The 1,313-nt window shown below is 57.3% G+C and overlaps 1 protein-coding gene across 1 annotated transcript in view; it reads left to right on the forward strand.

Moving 5' to 3' along the window:
* Positions 1–1,247, forward strand: part of LOC104465883 (opsin-5-like) — a gene marked incomplete at its 3' end in the record, with an annotated part of 6,006 nt that extends 4,759 nt beyond the window's left edge. Inside the window, exons 5-6 of the mRNA XM_010079103.1 lie at positions 5–59; positions 908–1,247. Of these exons, the coding sequence (XP_010077405.1) occupies positions 5–59; positions 908–1,247 (395 nt within the window). The remainder of the gene's footprint in view (positions 1–4; positions 60–907) is intronic.
* Between the last annotated feature and the right edge of the window lie 66 nt (positions 1,248–1,313).

A 1,313-nucleotide genomic window follows, 5' to 3' on the forward strand; every position in this document is an offset into this window, starting at 1 on the left:
TCAGGCAGCACATGTCCCCCCAGCGCAGAGCCCGCAGCGTGCACAGCCTGGTCGTGAAGGTAGGGGAGGGCTCGGGGCGCTGCAGGGTCTCGGGGTGCCCCCAGCCCACTGCCCCATGGGCAGGTGAACAGGGCAGGACCCCTTCTGCCAGGGTGTCTGCGGCTCCTGGTGAATTCTCCAGGTGTTTGTATGCATGTGGGTAGTAACACATTTCTTCTCTTTCAAAGCCATCAGGTGGAGGAGTTTTCATTTTAAATTATATTGGAAAAGATCATAAAAGGAGCTTGCATGAGTCATTGTTCCCCAGACTACAAGCTAATACTATAATTTACCAAGGACATGTGAAAAAAAAAAAAAAAAAAAAAGGGGATACCCTTAAAAAAAAAAAAAACCTAACACGGAAGAAAACAGCTTGCAAGCCTGGCCTTGAAGGAAAAGTTCGTGTCTGCTTAGAGGAGGGGGGTCTGAGCATGGCCCATTTCCAGAGCCCCTCGGTCAGTCTGCATGCTGGTGCACAGGTTGCTGAGGGATTCTGAGTGCTCACAAAAGGCTGGTGCAGTTCAGTGCTGGTACCAGCCGGGTCGCTGGGTGCTTCATACCCCTCTCTCAGGGCAGGCTGGGGCAATTCCCTGGTTTCTTAGGTGGATGGGTGTGAGCCACCTGAAGCGAGTGCAGTTGGATGTGCCCACACTGGGATGTGCTGAGTTGCTGCCCTGATGTCTGACACCCTGATGTGTGATCAGTCCAGGAGGCTGAGCACCTTCCCTGGGGATGTGACCGACTGTTTGGGGTCCTGTTGCACGCGGCAGTTGTTCTCAGCCCCAGGCTGGGTTTTGGGAGGGTTCAGCATCCCATGTATCCCATAGGAGGCTCACGGCACCACCGTCTCCATCTCCTTCTCTTCCAGCTGAGCGTTGCTGTGTGCGTAGGGTTTCTGGCTGCCTGGACCCCTTACGCCATCGTTGCCCTGTGGGCAGTCCTTGGCGATGCCAGCCAGGTGCCGGCACTGGCCTTCGTGCTGTCAGCCGCCTTTGCCAAGTCCTCGACGCTCTACAACCCCCTGGTGTACCTGCTCTTCAAGCCCAACTTTCACAAGTTCCTCTCCAAGGACGTGGTGCTGCTCCAGGCCATCCGCCCCCTCCTCTGCTGCGGCTGCCCCAGCGCCGCGCTCCAGCCCTTCCCATCCCTGGGCTTCGGGGACCACCCTGGGGCTTGCACAAACTGCGACGACACCTTTGAGTGTTTCAGTAACTACCCCAAGTGCTACCAGCTCCCCCAGGCGCCCGGCAGCTCCCCCCGCCATGCCCCTCTGG

This window comes from Pterocles gutturalis, unplaced genomic scaffold, assembly GCF_000699245.1.
Source record: "Pterocles gutturalis isolate BGI_N339 unplaced genomic scaffold, ASM69924v1 scaffold35233, whole genome shotgun sequence".
NCBI classification, from domain to species: Eukaryota; Metazoa; Chordata; class Aves; order Pterocliformes; family Pteroclidae; genus Pterocles; species Pterocles gutturalis.